Source organism: Lithobates pipiens, unplaced genomic scaffold (genome assembly GCF_037356315.1).
Source record: "Lithobates pipiens isolate NorthernLeopardFrog02 unplaced genomic scaffold, aLitPip1_a1.2 Scaffold_18, whole genome shotgun sequence".
In the NCBI taxonomy this organism is placed as follows: Eukaryota; Metazoa; Chordata; class Amphibia; order Anura; family Ranidae; genus Lithobates; species Lithobates pipiens.
In genome coordinates, this window is record NW_027507758.1 from 460662429 (window position 1) to 460683383 (window position 20955).

Below are 20955 nucleotides of genomic sequence, written 5' to 3' on the forward strand. Positions count from 1 at the left end.
CGGCTCCTGCAGGCATGTGTGGGAGAGATGTCATTGCGGCTCTGGCCAATCATAGCGCCGGAGCCTGCAAAGTAGCTCCAGGAAAGTGCGTGGGTGGCACTGCAGGACTTCATTCTGAGGTAAGTATTTCATAATGAGCTAGTCTGCCATGCAGACTAGCTCATTATGTCCTTGTCTTTCAGGTTTTTTTTTTTTTTTTTTTTGTTTACAACCTCTTTAACTGATACATTTGCAGTAAAGCTTGTCCTACTGGTAGGACCACCAGGTGAAAATAAAATAAAAGGAAAAAAAGCCTAAAATGAAAACAAATACAGTCATCACATCTAAGAATTGGTAAGCTTCATATATTAAAATGTTTATTTTTGGGTTTAATACCGCTATAATTATGAAGCTGTATGTATGGGGCGTTCCTCTAATTTCTCCAAGCATGTGTAGACACAGCATTTTATATACACGTTCAAAAGTCTGATGAAGCATGATAGGTAAAATACTGTAAGACTAGTCATCACACACACGCAAAATAATCTTACCTATTTTTTCAGAAGGAGAATACACAATAATGGAAAGTATTTTATAACACTGCTAGTCTTCTCCTTTGAATTGACATCAGTGAAATAACACACCTTTAATCCGAATAATTATGTATTTAACTGTAAATAAACTACAAAAAAAAAAAAAAAAAACGATTCATACACACGCTAGCTCAGTCCAATAGTCGCTGATGCTGCAGCTTTAGGATCGATAATGTCGAGCGGGTTCAGGGAACGTCTTGGATTTTCTTTGTGAGTGTCTTAGATAAAAATGCACCAGGGGTCTTTACAAGTTCAAACATGTTTAAGCTTCTATTTTAGGCCCTGTGGCAGCTGGGATTCATTTTTGTTTCATCATGTAGAAGCGCCTTTCAAATTCTACTCGCTGCAAATTAAAGATATCAGGGGTCATTTATGAACATGGATTTAGGTGTAAGCTCGGTCACGCTGCTGACCTTAAATGGTGGATATTGGGTCACCAAAAAAAAAAAAAAAAAAAGATCTGCTGTTCCCGATTCCACCACACTTCACAACACGTTTCTTTTTCTTTTTTTAAATGCAGCAAAATAAATGCTCAGCTTTCTCGAAAAACAACTGACCATTTTAAGCGCATATCATTTCAGCACGCTGAAAAACTTCTCAGGATCTGAATCAGGGTTGCCACTTTTTCTTCAAGCCAAACCCAGAGACACTTTAGTGGCGCACAGCAATTTTTTTTTTTTTAATATGCACTATAGCAGTGATTCTCAACCAGGGTTTCATGGAACCCTAGGGTTCCTTCATAGGTTGCTTCAGCATTGAGCAGGCCTGGGACACCTTTGGGCACTCCAAAAAGAATAGTAATGTGGCACACATAATGCCCCCTCATTCTCCCGCATTCTCCTGCCAGGCCCTGTTGCAAGCCACATTCCTGTCTGAATTATGTGTCCAGGTTTCAGGTAGACTAAAACAAAGACACGTTTTTCAAAACCTGGGCTGTCCAGGTGAATCCCAAACAGATGGCAACCCTAATCAGAATGTTAACATTTATTTATTATGCAGTGCCATATTTATGATATTCAATGGATCCCAAAACTATACAGCCTGGGGAAGTCATAATTGAACATACAAGGAAACACAATGGACATTGCAGGAAGTATGAACAATGAAAGCAGACAAGCAAGCTCAGCTGTCAAGATCTCACAATTTAAAGAAATAATCAGTTACTTTTATCATTTTTGGTAAAATGTTATGGCAGTATGGTCAATTTATGTCCACAAATAGTCCGATTTTTTTTTTTTCTTTAATTGCTTACATTGATCATATAAAATGCTCATGGAATACTGTGCATATTTTGGATCTGATTATGATGGAGCTCCAATCTCCCCCCAAAAAATTCAAATACTGCAGCTGCTGACTTTTAATATAAGGACACTTACCTGCCCCTGTATCCAGCGATGTCCAGGCCTCTGGTACAGGTGCCGGCATCTTCACTATGAGACAAACCTTGCGGCTTCACAGCCGGCTTCCAACTGCACATGCACAAGCCACGCTGTGCTTTGTGATTAGTCCTGCAGTCTTCTGAGACCTGTGATGTATCCCAGAAGGCTGTGGGGAATGGGAAGGGAGGGCAACTTCCACTCAGATCACTGTGGCGATCTGACCAGAAGTGGGGGAGCAGGTACCTGTCAAAATCAGTTTACCCACCCCCCCCAAAAAAAGATAAATGTAAAGGAGGACGGGGGACGGCATGGTTGCAGGGAAGAAATTTGCTCCACGTATGGCCTGCATTAGGCTATATCAGCTAGGTAGCCATTGTGGGATCTGAACACTCTAACAAAGGCTTGCACTTACACAATGACAAATGCAAAATTACCTATTGGTAATGCATCAATAGACATTGCTTTCAGACATAATATTCAAACGTAGAAGAAGAAGTAGAAGAATAAGAAGAATAAGTAGGCTACCCTTTCTGAAATTATTTGAAAATGCTTGATGCTTGGCTTTATTACTTTCAGCATTGCTGAAACAAAACAAAGATATAGAACATTAATGCATTTTCCGCATTAAAGTATAAAAACCTTTCAATACAAGCTCCCCCCCAGCCCCCCTTTCAACACTTACCTGAGTCTGTGCTTGATCCAGCGTGATGCCCATCTGCTGCAGCTCTTCTCTCCTTTTCCTGGTCTCGCTGGAGTCTCTGTCACACTATTGGCTCCTTTTGCTTTCAGTCAAAACCAGTTAGGAGAGCGCGAGGGGCAAGGCCGAGCCACTCTGTGTGTGTGTGTATGGACACATACAGCCCAGCTTGGGAGCACGCCCTCATAGTAAGCAGCTTGCTATGGTAGCACACGCAGAAGAGGAGCAGAGAGCGCTAGTAGGGGACCCCAGAATGGGAGGTTCAGGGCAGCTCTGTTCAATGGTAAGTATAAACCTCGTTAATATTTTAGGGAAAAAAAAGTTGGGTTTAACACCGCTTTAAGCCATTACCCGTGATAATTCAGTATCAAAGCCAAAAGATCAGCATGATAACCAGGCAACCAGAATTTTCACAAGGAGAAGTCAATAATGGCAGCTTGCATTTCTCTCTGGTTTGGGTTACCTTTAAAAAAAAGGGGCTTTATATCCTTACAAGAAAAGGGCTGTAATGCTATTTGATCTCTAGTTCTCAGGAACTCGAGTTCAGATTCCTCATTCATTTACACCTGTTGCTGAGCCTGTAAACATAACGCATCTACACCCGTAACACACTGATATAATGATTGTCTACAAGAGCCTCTGTATGTCTGCATTCTACAGGACCATGTAAACAGTATGGTCTTCCACTGTACATTAACAAGGGATACAATTCAGGTGATAGGACCAGAGAGCAAAAGGTCCTTTTGAGGAAGGGGGTCATTCTAAATTGCAGAAATCTTCTGGTCCTGTAGACCAGTGTTAATCCATGGTCAATATTTGAGTCACCATAGACAAACGCATTTTGTACTTTGACTTTTACAGAAGCTAATTAGCTCCTTCAAATTGGGCGTTTAGGTTGCACCTAAGAAACCTCAAACCCCGATAGGATAACTCCCAGGAACTGCTATTTTCTCTCAGCTCTCAGCTGGGTGTGTCTGCTCTCAGCCCAGCAGCTGTCAAGTCTAGAGTGGTTGGAAAGCTGTCCAGTAACTGCTGTCAGGATAGAAAGGAGGAGACCTGCCAAAGGAATTCCACCGCCGCTCACCCGGGCCCTTCCGCCTCATTCCAGTTACCTGGCAACCGCCCACAGTACTAACTCAGCAATTCCATGGATGTAGGTTACACTAAGGATAATAAGGCAAGGGGTGAAGGATTAACTTGGGGACAATGTACTTATTACAATTAAGTCATCACAGCAAGAGCTCTGTATTCCAATAGTCCGAGATGAGGGTCTGAAAGCTGTCATGAGTTTTAATAATGTAACTTTTCATGGAAGAAAACATTCCCTTTGTGAATATTGCTTACTATAATATGCATACTTAACCATTGGCCGCAATAACAACTATTAATATTAAACTAGATATGTGCTATGAACCCGATCATGCAGAAAGCAAATCAAAAACCAGGCAGGAATTCGTCTTTTTATATTATGACTGCATGGCATTCCAGAAAAGTTGGTAAAAATGATGTAGGTGCCCAGTCTAAATCCAATCACGTCTATCTGAAACACTAGAAACCATCCATAGGCTGGATACACACTATACAATTTTCTTTAGATTGTTTTCCTTTAGATTTACCAAAACCATATAATATAAGGTTAAACCTTAACAGTTTCAATTTGTATGCAGTCAGGCAGGCCCTTGCACTACATAGTTGAAGATAAACCTAAAGGAAATTGAATGTGCAATTTTCCTAATGTATGACCAGCTTAACTGTATTTTAGGTGTGTATTTAGCTATTTGCCTGGAGTTTTGGTTTACCGTATATACTCGAGTATAGGCCGACCCGAATATAAGCCGAGGCCCCCAATTTACCCCAAAAAAACTGGGAAACTTATTGACTCGTGTATAAGCCGAGGGTGAGACATGCCTGTCCATCCCTGTGTGTCCGTCCATCCCTGTGTGTCCGTCCATCCCTGTGTGTGTGTCCGTCCATCCCTGTGTGTGTGTCCGTCCATCCCTGTGTGTGTGTCCATCCATCCATCCCTGTGTGTGTGTGTCCATCCATCCATCCCTGTGTGTGTGTGTCCATCCATCCATCCCTGTGTGTGTGTGTCCATCCATCCATCCCTGTGTGTGTGTCCATCCATCCATCCCTGTGTGTGTGTCCATCCATCCATCCCTGTGTGTGTGTCCATCCATCCATCCCTGTGTGTGTGTGTCCATCCATCCATCCCTGTGTGTGTGTCCATCCATCCATCCCTGTGTGTGTGTCCATCCATCCATCCCTGTGTGTGTCCATCCATCCCTGTGTGCGTGTCCATCCATCCCTGTGTGTGTGTCCGTGCAGCCTTGTGTGTCCAGCCTACCTCCGTCCCGTGCCTCAGTCGTCCCGTGCCTCCGTCGTCCCGTCCCGAGCCTCCGTCCTTCTGCCATGCTTCGTCGGCGTCTCGGCGGCCATTCCTCTGTTCAAAAGCCGTGCCTCCGTCTGTGATAGGCGGAACACTCAATTTCCCAGCAGTCTGTGGTCCGCCTATCACGGACATCCTCTCATCCTCGTCCGTAGTATGAGGATGAGCGGATGTCCGTGATAGGCGGACCACTGACTGCTGGGAAATTGAGTGTTCCGCCTATCACAGACGGAGGCGCGGCTTTTGAATACTAGAATGTCCGCCGTCTGTCTGCTCGACACGCTGATCGGGCAGGCAGACGGCGATGACTCGAGTATAAGCCGAGGGGGGCACTTTCAGCCTCAAAAAAGAGGCTGAAAATCTCGGCTTATACTCGAGTATATACGGTAAGCAGGCTCCGGTGGGCCGGTCATCTGACTCCATGAAAATAACTTTTACAAGAAGGTTTTATGGCTAATCCCAGAGGAGGATGTTTAAAAGAAAATGAAAACTAAACTGTAATGCCCTGTACACACGGTCGGACTTTGCAACGGAAAATGTGCAATCAAATTGTGTTGTCGGAAAATCTGATCGTGTGTGGGCTCCATCTGACATTTCCGTCAGAATTTCCAACACACAAAGTATGAGAGCTGGATCTAAAATTTCCAGACAACAGAATCCAATCATTAAATTCTGATTGTGTGTACACAATTCCGATGGACAAAGTGCCACGCATGCTCAGAATAAATTACGAGACGAAAGCTATTCGCTACTGGCCCGTTTATAGTCCCGTCGTACGTGTTCTACGTCACCATGTTCAGAACGATCCGATTTTCTGACAACTTTGTGCAACCGTGTGTATGCTAGACAAGTTTGGGTCAAAATCCGGAGGAAAAAATCGTCGGAATGTCTGACCGTGTGTACAGGGCATTACAGAAGAAAAGGATTGAAGAGGATAGCAAAAAGAGGATGCTCATATTGGAAAATAGTAGCTTGTAGCTGAAAATGGAGGCAGCAGCTCTTGAAGGTATGCAAGGCCTACCCTGGTCTTTAGCACCAGTGAAAAAGGATGATTTAAAGCGGAGTTCCACACACTTTTCCAACTTTATCTTAAAGGAAAGACCACACCTCCACCACTTGTTTTTGGATAACAAATTATTTTTTTCTTACCTTTTTCTGAAGTACTGAGTGTACTTCCATCCTACCGTGGCCGTGGCCCAGGGCATCATTTCCTCCTGCTCCCCCGCTGCCTTCTGGGACCTGTGTGTGTCCCTGAAGACGACGGGACCATTCAGAAAGCGCCATGCGACTCGTGCATGCACAGTAGGATACCGGCCATGAAGCCTGAAGGCTTCACTGCCGGCCTTTCTTAGTTACAATGGCGGTGCCTGCCCCTGAATCCCCCTGTCAGAACACAACAGCTCAGCGGGGGAGATCGCTGTATTAATGTTGGATCGTTAGTAGAGCAGCTCCAACCAGAGCGGACAGTTTTTTTTTTGTTCAATCTGCTAGGTTGAACAAAAAAAAAACTCATAGTGTGTACCAAGTTTTATCATCCCAATTCAGTGTGAGACCCAATCCCCCTTTTCCCCTCATTTAGACGAAGTTGAGGATTACTTGTGCTTACTTGGCTGTTCCCTACACTGCGTGATTGTCGTGAACAATGCCTGAATGAGTCACATCAACTAGGCAATTGGGTATTAGGCAATACATCTAACGCAGCAAACACATTTCAGAAGTCATTTGTAATTATTGATTTTTAAATTGCTACCTTACTTTCCTAGTAACTACTTTGAATCATGCCAAAGAATACAGAAACTCCAGCTATTTATTTAGTACTAGCTAGGTAGTGTTTTTGTGTTATTAACTAATCAGATTTTTACTAGCCAGACAGAAACCTGAACACAGGGTGGTGGGAAAGCAAGAAGTGAAATTATAATTGTACTCTGTGGTTGCACTGTTATTATTATTATCATTATAATAATAAGCTTGATTTTATATAGCGCCTTTAAAAGGTAGGTTCTCAAATCACTTTACAAAGAAAACACAAGAAATACACAGGATTAAACAAAGCAATAAAGGGACAAGTACGTGAAAGTTTGTCTATAAAAATAAATAAAAAATAAAAAAAATTGATTTGATTTGAATAAGTTTAGAGAAGATGACTCTCTGATGTTCTTTGGAAGTGAATTCCAGAGTTTTGGGACATAGCAGGAGATCACTCTGTCCCCCATCGAGTGTAGGTGAGTAGAAGGAAACACAGCAAAGCAGAATTTGACGAGGGGAGGTTACTGGGGGAAATAACTTGATTAAAAGTAAGATAATGGGGTGCCAAGCCATGAAGTGCCTTATAGGTGAGTAAGAGGATCTTAAAGTGGAAGTAAACTCCCCTATCGTTTTCAGCCAAGGAAGCTGCCATCTTTGCCTCTGTTTAATCTTCAACTGCTATGGTGCTGCACATGTGATTCGTTATGACACCAGCCACTGGATGGTTTGATAGTTTGGCTGAGAGCACAGCCAATGTGCAGTTAGCATTCCAGGCATGCCTTTTTTTTTAACTGTTTAAATCGACGGGTTTACTTCAACTTTAAAGTCTATGCGAAACCTGACAGGCAGGGGGCAGGACAAGTAGGGCTTAATTTGCAAAAACATGGGAAATAAATAAAAAATGAGCAACCGTGCACGTTTCATCCCTTTAATTCAGAAAAGAATTGGATTAGCTGTATAAATACCAATGATTTTGTTGCGTCACTTTTCTTTGTAGATTGTTAGTGTCTGTGTCAATTTTGGGTAGACTAGCCATACACAAAAATATTTTTCTTGTTCAGCCCACTGGGAAATATAAAGATTCCTCCAGCCACCCCTAACAGCGTGGATGGACAAGTTTCCCACTGGTGGCTATTTAATTCCGTCAGCTGGCACCTGTTGACTGCAGCTGATTTTACTGTCTGGCTCCTTTAGTGCCTCAATCAAACTTTGCCAAGCTGGATGGTGTCAGCAGAATCACCCAGCTCCACTAACTTCCATTGGGGAATTGAAGGAGCCAGACAGCCAACTGCAGTCACTGTTTGGGTATTTCAACATCTGGGGTTGCCGGCTGTCAGAATAAAAGAGCTGGCAGCAGATTTGTCCATCCACACTGTTTACCGTGGATAGGAGAACCTGTAGTTTTCTCTCATTCGGCACACTGGGCTGAATGAAAAAAGTCTTTCCGTATGTGGCCAGGTTAACTATAATGCCTAAAGACAAGTATTATTTTTAGTTACCCAGAAAACTGGCAATTGCCAGTCGTAAATTACCTACAGCTGATTACTAAGTTTGAGTGTCCATTTTACTGCAGCACTGCGGTTGGCGGTGAGGAAGCCTATTTGTTTGGATCGATGTGCTGCAAAGATAAGGAGCATTTTAAAACACATCTTGCTTCTATTAACCTTTTATAAACTGGAGATGTTGGCCACTTATTTCCTAGAGTTTTATAAAAGGCAAGAGCTACAGGGTAGGATTATTAACAGTTGTGTAAGATGTCGCTCAATGGAGTCTATGCAATCTGACTTTCTATAACTGTATGTGTCATGTTGGGAAAATGGAATAATTAATATTTAAGAACTATTAGGTTCCCACTGATAACAATATAATATTGCCAAGTTGATGCTAAGGCATGGCATTGTACAGTACACAGAGCCACCACAAGCTGGATATACACTATATCAGTGGTCATCAACCCTGTCCTCAGGGCCCACTAACAGGCCAGGATTTATGTATTACCTTGGGGAGATGCAGACTAGAATACTGCAATCACTGAGTATCAAATGATATCACCTGTGATGTATTTCAGTTATCTTGCAAACCTGGCCTGTTAGTAGGCCCTGAGGACAGGGTTGATGACCACTGCACTATATAAAAGTATTGGAGCGCCTGCATTTACACGCACATGAACTTTAATGGCATCCCACTCATATGCCTTGTACACACGGTTGGACATTCCGACGTCAAAATCCGTCAGATTTTTTCTGACGGATTTTGGCCCAAACTTGTCTTGCTTACGCACAGGCGCACAAAGTTGGCGGAAAATGCAATCATTCTGAACGCGGTGATGTAAAACATGTACGACAGGACTATAAACAGGCCAGTAGCCAATAGCTTTCGTCTCGTAATTTATTCTGAGCATGCGTGGCACTTTGTCCGTCGGAATTGACTACACACGATCGGAAATTTAAACAATCGGATTTTGTTGTTGGAAAATTTTAGATCCAGCTTTCAAACTTTGTGTGTCGGAAAATGTCCAACAGAGCCCACACACGATCAGATTTTCCGACAACACGATCCGATCGCACATTTTCCATTGGAAAGTCCGACCGTGTGTACAGGGCATTAGTCTGTAGGGTTCAATATTGAGTTGGCCGACCCTTTGCAGCTATAACAGCTTCAACACTTCTGGGAAGGCCGTCCACAAGGTTTAGGCATGTGTCTATATGAGAAGGCCTGGCTAGCAGTCTCCGCTCCAATTCATCCCAAAGGTGTTCTATTGGATTGAGATCAGGACTCTGGGCAGACCAGTCAAGTTCTTCCACCTCAAACATCCATGTCTATGGACCTTGCTTTGTGCAAAAAATAAAACAATTAATTATCTTTTAACTGCAGTAAAACCACAGTACTGTGAAGCAGGGTATACATGGATCGTATTTTGGCCGGATCAGCAGGAATCGGCTGAATTTCGATCCGTGTGCACCTCTTTCTTCAACAGAAATTGCTCATTCGAATCAGCTTCTGTTGAGTGGATCTGCTGGAAAAAGAGCACTCAACCAGCCACTGTGGCCAATAGCTGCATGATTAGTGTATTATGACTGTAAGGTGGGGTGGGGTGGGGCGTATTGGGGGGGGGGGGGGGGTGCCGGCTGTCCGAATACAATAGCACAGCAGGGGAGATTTATGCTTCCACACTTGTGTATAAGGTGTATAACCAGCTTTAGGCTGTGTCGCCTCCCCACAAAGGCCCCTTTTAGACAGAAATTTTGCATTGGATGCAAAAGGCTTTTTTGTCATAACATAACATTACATTATCCCATGCATGCAGTCCATCCAAGAGCCTGGATCTGTGTATATGTATTTATATAGCAGTGAGAACACAAACAAAAGTGCATCTGTCCGCACTTAACTTAAGTATCTCTGTTTGGTGAGCTTGAAAAGTTGTAAATTACATTGACAATTCCCGTCTTTGCACACATGACTCACACTGCAGGAATGTCTGCAGTGAGAAGCAGAACAAAAAGTCACCCAGAAATTGTCGAAAATGTTAGTAAAATTGATTAAAAGGAAACAGTGTTAACTAAAATGAGGACAATGGAGTACTTATCTCTCTCCCCTAAAAAGTGCAAAGCCATACAGCCAAATATAACAATTCCAGGTGAATAGTATACGTTATGTTCAGTACTGGCCTAGCTGATCCATACAACTCATAGATGAATAATAAGGCAGGTGTCCTAGTGGCAACACAGCTTATACCAGCCTTTCTCAACCTTTTCAACACAGAGGAACCCTTGAAATAGTTCTGCAGTCTTGGGGAACCCCTGCTAAAAATTTGAAATCTACAAGATACATTAGTGTGATGGTCAGTGGGAAGAATGGTCCCTACACTTGTGGTCATTGGGAAGAATTACCACCTTACAGGTAGCTAAAAAGATCAATGGTGTTGGTGGGAGCTTATTCGAGAGGCAGAAATGGCCTAATGCTGAAGGAACCCCTAGCAACCTCTGGAAGAACCCTAAGGTTCCACTGAACCCTGGTAGAGAATCACTGCCTTATATCATACAAGCTGCGTCACTTCTGACAACCTTTGGAGTGCATATGTCATGTGACATCATGATCGCATGACCTGCAAATCACACATATATTCAGGGATGTGTTGACCACAAAGTGAGAAGAGGTTATTTAGGGGAATGCTATATATGCTGAGAAAAAGATTACAGGATTGGAATCACTGCAATCTTTATCCATCATGTGCAGAGGGGCAGGTCGAATTTGTTTTTATGCTCCTATGTGTTATCACCTGTCTCATCAGCTCTTCTTGTCGCATTCTGATCCGTTCTCTTTCCATCTGGATCCTCTGAAGTCTAAGCTTCTGTTGCTGCTGCTGCTGGGCAGTGAGTGCATTGGGCAGATTGATCAATGCTGCTTGATGACTTTGGGAGGGGTGAGTCTGTTGGGGCATGGCTGGGCTAGAAGTCATCTGTTGCTGATGTTGGTGATTCATTACTAGAAGAGAAGGAAGATGGGTAAGTCCAACAATTATGAAAAGTGTATATGAGATAACATGGTCTCTTTTATGTCAAGCAAACACTGGATATATCAGCATAAATGTTATTTTCATGGTGAACTATCTCCTTGATCCGACTAACCAAACTGCTGTACATAACTTATCAAATAGCAAATCAACGCAATCAGATTAAGAAGTTTTGATGGATTCTGTGTGAGTTTTATTTTCCATGAGTTTTGTGCAATCTCCAGTAGCCTGGTAAAGAGGTCTGACCCAGAGATTGTAGACATGCCCTCCAAGATGGCCTTAACATATCTGATTCATATTCATGCAAACTGTTGGTGTCATCCATCCTGATGAAATCTCAGGCTAGTGAATAATGTTTCCTGCCATAAATTCAAATAAGGCCTGCCAGGAGGAATGGGGCTATTATGCTATTAACATGCAAGAAAGTAATTGCGTAAACTCACAGACTCAACTCAAAACTGGACCATATAATTTAATTGTTCATGTCTGGCTAGGTAACTGTCAAACAGCAAGAGTTCCTGCATGACCAATGACCTACTTCAGGGGTAGGCAACCTCGGCCCTCCAGCTGTGGTGAGACATTGCAAGACCCTGACAATCACAGGCATGACCTCGGCACTCACCACAGCTGGAGTGCCGAGGTTGCCTACCCCTGGTCTACGAGTAGTATAGAATATATATATATATATATATTTATTTATATTATATCCAACTCATAGACCAGGGGTAGGCAACCTCGGCACTCCAGCTATAATATATATATATATATATATATATATATATATATATATATATATATAGCTCCATATGGACGATAATGAAAGTTTATTAACATACAGAGCTCTGGAAGTAAAGAATATGCTTATACAAAAGGTGTTTACATATTTCTAAGGCTGTAGAACACCTAAAAATAAAGCTACAATTTTAACAGGCTTAGTATGAAAGACAGTTATGGTAAATGAAATGGTATTGTATAGAATAAGGCAGCTAGGTAAGTTCCCTTGCAGTGATCAAATTACGTCTTGTTAGGTTGAAAATTGGCTACTTCCTTCCTTTTAGCATTGGGCCTTCCAAATATCCAACATCCTAATACCCTATGCACACAGTCATTTTTTCAGACGGAAAATGTGCGATTGGATCATGTTGGTGGAAAATCCGACCGTGTGTGGGCTCCATCTGACTTTTTCTGTCGGATTTTCTGACACACAAAGTTTGAGAGCAGGACCTAAAATTTCAGACAACAAAATCTGATCGCATAAATTCCGATTGTGTGCAGACAATTCCGACGGACAAAGTGCCATGCATGCTATGAATAAACTAAGAGATGAAAGCTATTGGCTACTGGGCCGTTTATAGTCCCGAAGTACGTGTTTGACGTCACCTCGTTCAGAACAATCAGATTTTCTGACAACTTTGTGCGACCGTGTGTATGCAACACAAGTTTCGGACGAAATCCATCGGAAAAAATACGACGGATTTTGTGGTCAGAATGTCCGACCGTGTGTACAGGGCATAAGAATTTCTGTTGTGGTGATTTACCGGTCTCTAACTGTTTGCAAAAAAAAGAAAAAGATTTTACTATCCTGGAGAGCAACATCCCCTCCTGCTATACACACGTGGCTTAAACTCATTACTGATACCCTCCCCTTGTATAGACTCACCTTTGAACTCAATAAAAAGTTTTCATAAATCATGGGGCAAATGGATTTCTAGTCCACTCACACTCAATTCTCTCTATATCTAGGATATTAAAATTAAAGTATGCTTCCACACAATGTTCTACTGGGAGTCCTATACACTGTACTACCCAATGTATTTCTGACATTTGTGGCCTGTGCAATCCAGTGAGACACGGGAGACATTGTCGTTTTGTACCCTTTTTTTTTTTTTTTTTCCGTTTTTTGTGTTTTTTTTCTTTCTTGCGTTTTTTTTTCTCTTTTTGTATATGACATTTAAAATTTAATAAAACATATCTTTTTAAAAAAATTGTCTTGTTAGAGTCAGTGAGGAAACACTACATGTGTCCCCAGGCCACCCACCCCTGATGCATACTACTTGATCCTCAGCTAATCCAAGCCACATATTTCTCTTCTATTTGAAACTTTATCTTTGGGAGTGTCCAGATATTTAAACTACAGCATGGAGAGAAGAAGGGGAAAAAAAAAAAGTGCAACATATGGAAAGTTCAAATGTAGGGCATCCTTAAATGAGACCTGCACTAAGAGAAACATGCAGGTTGGCACTGCCGACCATGCCATCTTAACAATTCTAGTTGCTTAGCTCCAGCACTGATTAAAGGGCTTCAATTCCTCCAGTCACCGACTTTAAACAAGCATGATAATCAGGTAGTCTGTCTTAACTTTTGCTTAAATTGCTGCACGCTTGTTCCAGATTTGTGGCCTAAAAACATTTAAACGGTCAGGTGCCCATAGAAGTAGGCCAGCATTGGAATTCTACGTACTTCTCTTAGTAAAGGATTACTTTAACTTTTTTAATTATTCTGCATAGAGTAGAGAATGGTTTTAACCCGTCAGTTTTTTTTTTATTATCTTTGACCCAATTTAGAGATTTCTCTTTACTTCCTGTCCTAAAGAAACAACAGGACCCCCCTTCCTCAAGACAGTTAGCTGTCCCTAGAAGTTCCCCAATTTGAAGACCTTCCCACTATTCCTGTTCTGGTGACACGATTTCCGGTCACTTTCAGTTTTAGCGACAGAACCCATAGATATCAGATGACCAAGGAACAACTCTGCCAATTTCGGAATGTCTATGGTCACCTTGAGATCTGAGCAGTCCACATTCACAGAATAATTATTAAGGGTGGTGGTTAATCAGCTGCGATGGATTTTTCCAATGGCATTCCTAATTCTCCCTCAGCTATAACTAGAGCAAGGAGTGCCTGCTGATGCCCAAACATGCCTTAATATGTTAAAGTGGAACTCCAGCCAAACTTTTTGTTTTGGATTGAGTGCGGAGAGGCTAGAACGTTCGATCGTGGTGACCACTGCCACTGGGACATCGAGTGGTTAGGTTTTCCCCAGTGGTAAACCAAGTAGAAGTTGTAACTCTTCATCATGTGACTAGTAAAAGTATTATTTACAATCATGTGCTTCACAAAAAAAAAGAAAATTCATAGAAATCCAGGCGTCCTGAATGGAGATTGGGGGGAGGGGGCAGTGCTCCTTATGCACCGGCCGGCCTCTGCTTTGGACCCATTTTGGAAATCCATTTCTACTGGAATGTGTACATTGGGAAACATAGTATGTTAGAATCCTGAAGGAATGGCATACTCCTTCAGAGCCCTGTGCTGTGACTCCAGAGTAAGGTCACCAAGGCTCGGTCTGTCCAATGGCCCACGAACCCCAAAAAGGAAGACTTGTGAAGATGGAAGCTCTGTCAGTGCTGGAGGGCTTAATTCTAAGGTATTTCACACTATGCATACTAGCACATTATAACATTGCCTTGCAGGGGGAAATCTTTTTTTTTTAAAACACCTAACTACTGCTTTAAGCTGGCAATTCAGCCATTCCTGCTGAATCAGCCAAAATCTGAGCTTTAGGCGGCTTGATCAACACCACCCAGCCATCAGCAGAGCTTCCTCAATCCTCCCTCTTTAGTATGTATGGGATCTATTAGAAGAAATCTATGCATGTATGACCACCATTAGCTAGGACTCTAATAGAATTCCATATTGGGGCACAACTAGGAACTGAAATATGGCAGATATCAGAACACTTTCCTATTCTATCTAAAAAAAAAATAAAAAAAAATAAAAGTATAGCTCAATCAACAACTGTATCATCTATGAGTTTATATAATTATACCATAGCAAATAATCCATCCACATTTATATGTACCTATGCTCATATACCAAGAGAAGGCCATAGCCTATGAACAATGTAGTGACAATGTAGGAATGGACAAAAACCTTCAACTTCTGCTTTTGTTCCTGTACTTTGTCTTCTCGTTGCATTAACTGATAAAAGGGTCCAGCTGGCAGACAGGAGGTGTTATACAGATGAGGAGAGGAAAAGGGGGGAGATGAGGCGAGGTCTGTGTTCTTTGTAATCCATCAGAAATGAAGTAGGCAGGGCTGACACCATGTGCTCAGGAATCCAGAGCCGTATAGGAAGGTCAGAGCTCGCTATATTTCTGACAAATCAATAGTTCTTTTTATTTACTTGCAGCATGTTTAAAGTGATAAAATATGGGGAAGTATGCATGTATACCAGAGATGCACTAAATACGTTTTTTTTTTGTATGCTTTGACATACGCTTAACGTATGCGGACTGTCCAATGTCAGGTGTCAGACAGTAGAAAGCCTGATGGAAAACACATGTCTGCGGCGTTATGGACGGCAAAATCCACAAGCTTCATATTTTTCACTGCAAATCAGAGAAGTTGGCCCCTTTTTTTCATCTAACCAGCCTCGCCAGTAAACGGAGACTTATGCTGAGCATATTTATGAGAAGCAGCGTTAGCCGGCCAACAAGATCAATGAAAACACTGGATTTTTTTTATTTCTGCTTCGGCTGAACTTTGCTCCAAAAATCTGCAAGGTATTTAGAAAGTGGAAATCCAAAAGCCAGTAACTGCTTTACATATAAAGCCAATAGATGTGTCTGACCAGCTAAAAAGGAATTCTCACGCAACTCCAAATAGCGGTGCATACTTCTACAGGGCATAAATCCATATGGGCCGATTTCAAAGGGTGGATGTTAGAAGGGAAATGGAGTCTGCCATGTTTGACCTGCTTCTGAAAATGCTAGTTGACTGGCTGTGATCTTGAATCTATTGCTGTTTTGCTGACCCTCTAAAGTCGCCAGCTCAGCATGGACGGGGTGAATTTTGGGTCACGTTTTAGCAGTGAGATTGTACAGAAGTTGATCTTCTAATCATCCTCCCTGTCTGATTTTCTCCTGCTTGATCAGTGCTGCTAGCTAAAGCCGGAAGAGCTGATCGGTGTATTCTGAAGGCGGTCTGCCAACTATCACAATACAATAGTTCAGCAGGGAGGATTCCCCCATCTGCATTGCATGTGTTCATGGAGGAAGTCAGTTTATTTCATTCAACCTGCTGGTTCAACAAAGAGAAGGGATGTGTCTATGGGCTGCCTAACTTTTTTTTTTTCACTGACTTGGTACAAGTATGCTGATCAAGAGCTCTTCCTCCACTTTCTGAATGCCAGGGCAGAGCAGAAGCTCAAAAAAATACTAATGATAAGGCCCCTTTCACACTTGTGCGACTTGTCCTGCGACTTGAGACTGCAAAGTCGCATGACAAGTCATACCCCATGATTTCCAATGAATACCGTTCACATCTGTGCGACTTCAAAGTAGCCCCTGTACTACTTTGGTCCGACTTTGATGCGAGTTGAGGTCCATGTGACAGGTCCGTCTCAGCACAGTGAGCGGAGACAGACCTGTCTGCCGCCTGCTCAGTGGAGTCCCCTGCTGAGCAAAGTGGAGCCTGCTGGGCGGACTGCCCGTGTTAAAGAGCCCTAAATGTATGCCATCTAGTAGAGCTGCACGATTAATCGTTAAAAAAACGCAATCTCGATTCACTCCCCTGATGATCTCTTCCGCTGAGAGTAGGCGATTCTTTCATATAAACAAGTGGAGAGATTATCTGCTCACTCAGCTGTCAAAAAAAAAAAAGCATCAGGCAATCTGCCAAGTGTAGAACTTGAAACATTGTAACTAACTTACTTCTTAGATCAAAGGGAAAGAACTTCTTGTGTAAACAAATAATCTGGGCAGTCTGCCAAGCTTTCAACCAGTGTAAATGCAGGAATTTTAACCACTTCAAGTCTAAATCTTTTTGTGACACTTCTTTCTTAAGTTAAAATCAATATTTTTTGCTAGAAAATTACTTGGAAACCCCGAAACAGTAAAGTTCGCACATTTTTTTTTTTTGTTTTAATGTGAAAGATGATGTTAGACCGCGAGAATCGTGAGAGAATCGTGATCTATCTTCTAAGCAAAAAAATTGTGATTCTCATTTTTGCCAGAATCGTGCAGCTCTGCCATCTAGTTCGCTAAAGCGCTGCATATCAATTATTTGTAATGAGATCTGGCCGCTTCAGCTAAAAATCACAATACAACTTTTAGCCCTCGTTCACATTGACTGCAGCTTTAAAATCATCTGTCATTTGAAATCTCATGATTTCAAAGATGCATGTCAGTGCGACTTGGAAGACATCCGTGCGGCTTCATGCACAGATGGCTATTCAAGTCGCACTCAATCGCCAAAAGCAGTGCAGGAACTACTTTTGCAAATCAGTGCGGCACCGCAAGGTTGGCGGTGCACCAATTTGAACAGTACCATTGTCAGCAATAGGCTGTGATTTGTCATGCAATTTGACTTGTCAAATCGCATGAGTGAACGGGGGCTGAGACATCATTAAGGATTTACAGTAACAATAACATGTATACTAAAGTAAACTAGATACTTACCAAGAAAGAAGACATGAAAGCATTTAGAGACAAAAAACAGCCTGTTAGTTAAATGAACATGTTCTCTACAGTCATATAGTCATACCAATTATAAGGCAGATGTAAAAGACACAAATTAACTACCTAAGGACCGAGCCTCTTTCTGAGATTTGTTGTTTACAAGTTAAAAACTGTTTTTTTTTGCTAGAAAATGACTTAGAACCCCCAAACATTCTACATTTTTTTTCTAACACCCTAGAGAATAAAATGGCGGTTGCAATACTTTCTGTCACACCGTATTTGCGCAGTGGTCTTACAAGCGCACTTTTTTTGGAAAAAATAAAAATGTTTGAATTAAAAAATAAGACAACAGTAAAGTGAGCCCAAAAATTTTTTTTTATATTGTGGAAGATAATGTTACACCAATAAAATTGATACCCAACATGTCACGCTTCAAAATTGCGCCCGCTTGTGGAATGGTGACAAACATTTACCCTTAAAAATCTCCATAGGCGACGTTTAAAAAAATCTACAGGTTGGACTTTTTAAGTTACATAGGACGTCTAGGGCTACAATTATTGCTCTCGCTCTACCGATCGCGACGATACCTCACATGTGTGGTTTGAACACTGTTTTCATATGTGGGCACTACTCACGTATGCGTTCGCTTCTGCATGCCAACTCGCCGGGACGGGGCGCGTTTAAAAAAAACATTTTTCTTATTTATTTTACCTTTTTTTTTACATTTTTACACTGTTAAAAAAAAAAAAAACAATTGTGTAACTTTCATTCCTATTACAGGAGGTCAGGGACAGGACAGGTGTCATTTAAAAAAAAGAAAACAAAATGGCCCTTAAAGAGCTATGGGCGGAAGTGACGTTTTGACGTCCCTTCCGCCCTGCAATGATATGGAGACGGGTGGGGGCCATCTTTTCCTCACTTGTCTCCATATCTGGCCACGAGAAGAATGCGATTGCCTCCACCGCTCCCGACTGCTCTGGTAAGCGGCGGAGGGCACTGGATCGCGGCAGGAGGGGGGCCCCTCTCCCGCCGCTGATAATAGTGATCGTACGGCAAATCCACTGCAGAGACAACTTCTATCTTTAACCGGACCGCCCGCTGAAAAGGGAGGATACTGGGGCTATGGAAGCTAGCTACTGCCATAATGATATCCTCCTTTAAATTACCAACGTATAACGATGGTGGGTGGTCCGGAAGTGGTTAATGTAGATTTATATTCATTATATACCCTTTTTTATGTAAGCAGTGTAAGTACCTGACTTCGACCTTGTATCAGCATCTTGCAAGCTCCTGTATAGCAGAGCTCAGACTGGGAAAGAGAGAGGCAGCACAAAAGTCAGTGAGTTCTATTGCATGTGCTAATAAAGAGCATGCTGACTGGAGGGCAGAGCAAAGTGATGAGCTCATCAGTGTGATACTTAATCTTCAGTGTTCAGTCACAGGCTGGGAGAGGGACAGGACCTGTCAGTGTCACTTAGGTCTCCTTCATTGCCAGTCAAGGCTGCGCTAGATGGCAGTGCTGTATAAATCTCAGAATTCTACAGACAGAAATTCAAATTCATAGTAGGTAAAGCTGCTCCCATATATGTATTTAATCTGTGTATTCGGCTCTTTGCCTAGAGTTCACCTTTAAGACAACAATTGTGTATAGCAGGGTTTCTTCGCTATTCAGTGGCGGCCCATCCATAAGGGGGGCACCCCCCCTATTCATGCGTCCGTCCAGCCCCTAATCTACATGCAAGATGCCAGATGTATGGATTCCAATGGGGGGGTTTAAGCACATATTTAGAGCCAGAAGCTCTAATAGGTTTAAAAATAGGGTGGGCTATATATGACCCTGGCACAATGATCTCCCTGCCAGCACAGTGAAGAGCTGGTAAGGAGGGAGATCTTTCCCATATTCCCAATAGCACACAGAGCGATAATGCTAATGTGCATGGGATGATTAGGGTGTGCCCAGGCACATTCGGCACACCCTGTATACACGCCTATGGTGCCACAATTACAGCAGGAAATATTACTAAAATTTGTCCTTAGTTCTTAGTAAAAATTTGTTATTGCTTTGCTATAAATAAACAGCTTGAACACTAGCATACTAGCATCTGTGCATACTGAAACAGAAAGATGTAAAATAGATATTAAAGTCAAGTTTTGTTTTTTTAAATAACAAAAATGTTATACTTACCTGCTCTATGTAATGGTTTTGCACAGAGCGGCCCAAATCCTCCTCTTCTCGGGCCCCCACTTACACTCCTGGCTCCAAGTCAGGGCTAGGTTATAAAAAAAATATCCAAATGTTTGATGATCTTTCGGAGCACCATCAAATCTATCATAACCAAATGAAAAGAACGTGGCACAACAGCAAACCTGCCAAGAGACGGCCGCACACCAAAACTCACGGACCGGGCAAGGAGGGCATTAATCAGAGAGGCAGCACAGAGACCTAAGGTAACCCTGGAGGAGCTGCAGAGTTCCACAGCAGAGACTGGAGTATCTGTACATAGGACGACAATAAGCCATACGCTCCATAGAGTTGGGCTTTATGGCAAAAAACAAAATGGCACGTTGAAATGGCATATAGGAGACTCCCAAAACGTATGCAGGAAGGTGCTCTGGTCTGATGAGACTAAAATGTAACTTTTTGGCCATCAAAGAAAACGCTATGTCTGGCGCAAACCCAACACATCACATCACCCAAAGAACATCACGAAACATGGTGGTGGCAGCATCAAGCTGTGGGGATGTTTTTCAGCAGTTGGGACTGGGAAACTGGTCAGAGTTGAGGGAAAGATGGATGGTGCTAAATACAGGGATATTCTTGAGCAAAACCTGTACCACTCTATGTGTAATTTGAGGCTAGGATGGAGGTTCATCTTCCAGCAGGACAATGACCCCAAAGCACACTGCTAAAGCAACACTTGAGTGGTTTAAGGCAGTGGTCATCAACCCTGTCCTCAGGGCCCACTAACAGGCCAGGATTTATGTATTACCTTGGGGAGATGCAGACTAGAATACGGCAATCACCGAGCATCACCTGTGATGTATTCCAGTTATCTTGCGAACCTGGCCTGTTAGTAGGCCCTGAGGACAGGGTTGATGACCACTGGTTTAAGGAGAAACATGTAAATGTGTTCGAATGGCCTAATCAAAGCCCAGACCTCAATTTAATAGAAAATCCGTGGTCAGACTTAAGCCCCATACACA

General features: G+C 42.4%; 1 protein-coding gene across 2 annotated transcripts in view; it reads right to left on the minus strand.

Annotated features, from left to right (window-relative positions):
* WWTR1 (WW domain containing transcription regulator 1) overlaps positions 1-20955 on the minus strand; it is a 147472-nt gene that overhangs the window by 12772 nt on the left and 113745 nt on the right. For both annotated transcript variants that reach the window (XM_077488273.1, XM_077488272.1), the window contains exon 4: positions 11063-11268. In XM_077488273.1, coding sequence (XP_077344399.1) covers positions 11063-11268 — 206 coding nt within the window. The remainder of the gene's footprint in view (positions 1-11062; positions 11269-20955) is intronic.